This window comes from Perkinsus marinus (assembly GCF_000006405.1).
Source record: "Perkinsus marinus ATCC 50983 genomic scaffold scf_1104296961296, whole genome shotgun sequence".
In the NCBI taxonomy this organism is placed as follows: Eukaryota; Perkinsozoa; order Perkinsida; family Perkinsidae; genus Perkinsus; species Perkinsus marinus.
The window spans coordinates 1-946 of NW_003205767.1; the positions used below are offsets into that span (position 1 = coordinate 1).

The following is a 946-nucleotide window of genomic DNA, read 5'->3' on the forward strand; positions in this document are numbered from 1 at the left end:
TTGATAGCCGTTACGGAGACATCATGATGCTTATCGCACAGAGCTCTGAAGCTTCCACCGAATCCACGCTTGATGGTCTGAATCGCGTTGAAGCATTGTCTCTGCCTATTCTTTGCTGGAGATTCATCCTTCGCACGAGGACTGGGAGGGGATAGTTGGATGTTCCTTAGAGGATCCAGATAAGTGACCTCGGTAGTCGGCTGAGCTAGAGAGAAATATGCGCCGCTCCCTACAATGTGAGGGTTGTACATCTTGAGAGTAGGCGAGCCTAGATATCTGAACTGCAAACGTCAACATCGGTGTCGGCTTTCACAACTATCCTACGATGTCCGGAACGCCGGATACTTCCCTGCCTTGGGACAAGTAATCGCCCCAGTTTGCACGCCGTTGCCAACGATGTAGAAGTCCAATGCTGCCGAGTCATCACGGTTCTTCTTGCGATTATCATAACCGCAATGGAGAGCATTTTTCCTTTCGTCAAAGGTTGCATATCTCGTAGGAGGATAATCCTGAAAGGCAAGCAGCTTATGAGCGCCCTTGGTCCTTGAGAGGGGTTTGCCCTCCAGGTGACCATCTTTTTGTGACCACATCTTTCCTTACGCTGAACTCCCCAGCGGAGGCGGGTTGGACAGCGGCCCTGACTGCGTTGCAGGGAATCAGACTCGATAACATAACGGCAGCAGATGCCGCACTGATGACGAGTTGCTTAGCCGACATTTGGAAGATAACGTTCGACGCTGAATAGGCGTGATCAAAGTAGAAGGCCACTATTGTGTTTCCAAGCCTTCCACAAGAAGGCTCCGATAGAGCCCCATAGATCGATCGAGCAAAGGACGAAGTCAACAGCTCCGATGAATCAGAGTTACAACCAGTGGCGCATACTCGGCGAGTGCTCAACAGCGGAATGGAAAGGAAATTTCGTCCCGCTCGAGCTACCGGATTGCCC

At 51.3% G+C, this 946-nt stretch overlaps 2 protein-coding genes across 2 annotated transcripts; both read right to left on the bottom strand.

Annotated features, from left to right (window-relative positions):
* Nucleotides 1-14: 14 nt before the first annotated feature.
* Nucleotides 15-276, bottom strand: Pmar_PMAR026909 (hypothetical protein; the record flags this gene model as incomplete). Its single annotated transcript, XM_002772352.1, has 1 exon — nucleotides 15-276. A coding segment is annotated over one exon (262 nt), but the record flags the coding sequence as incomplete, so codon positions are not given.
* A 48-nt stretch (nucleotides 277-324) lies between these two features.
* Pmar_PMAR026910 (hypothetical protein) lies at nucleotides 325-717 on the bottom strand (the record flags this gene model as incomplete). The annotated part of the gene is made up of 2 exons (XM_002772353.1): nucleotides 325-509; nucleotides 601-717. Coding segments are annotated over 2 exons (302 nt in total), but the record flags the coding sequence as incomplete, so codon positions are not given.
* Between the last annotated feature and the right edge of the window lie 229 nt (nucleotides 718-946).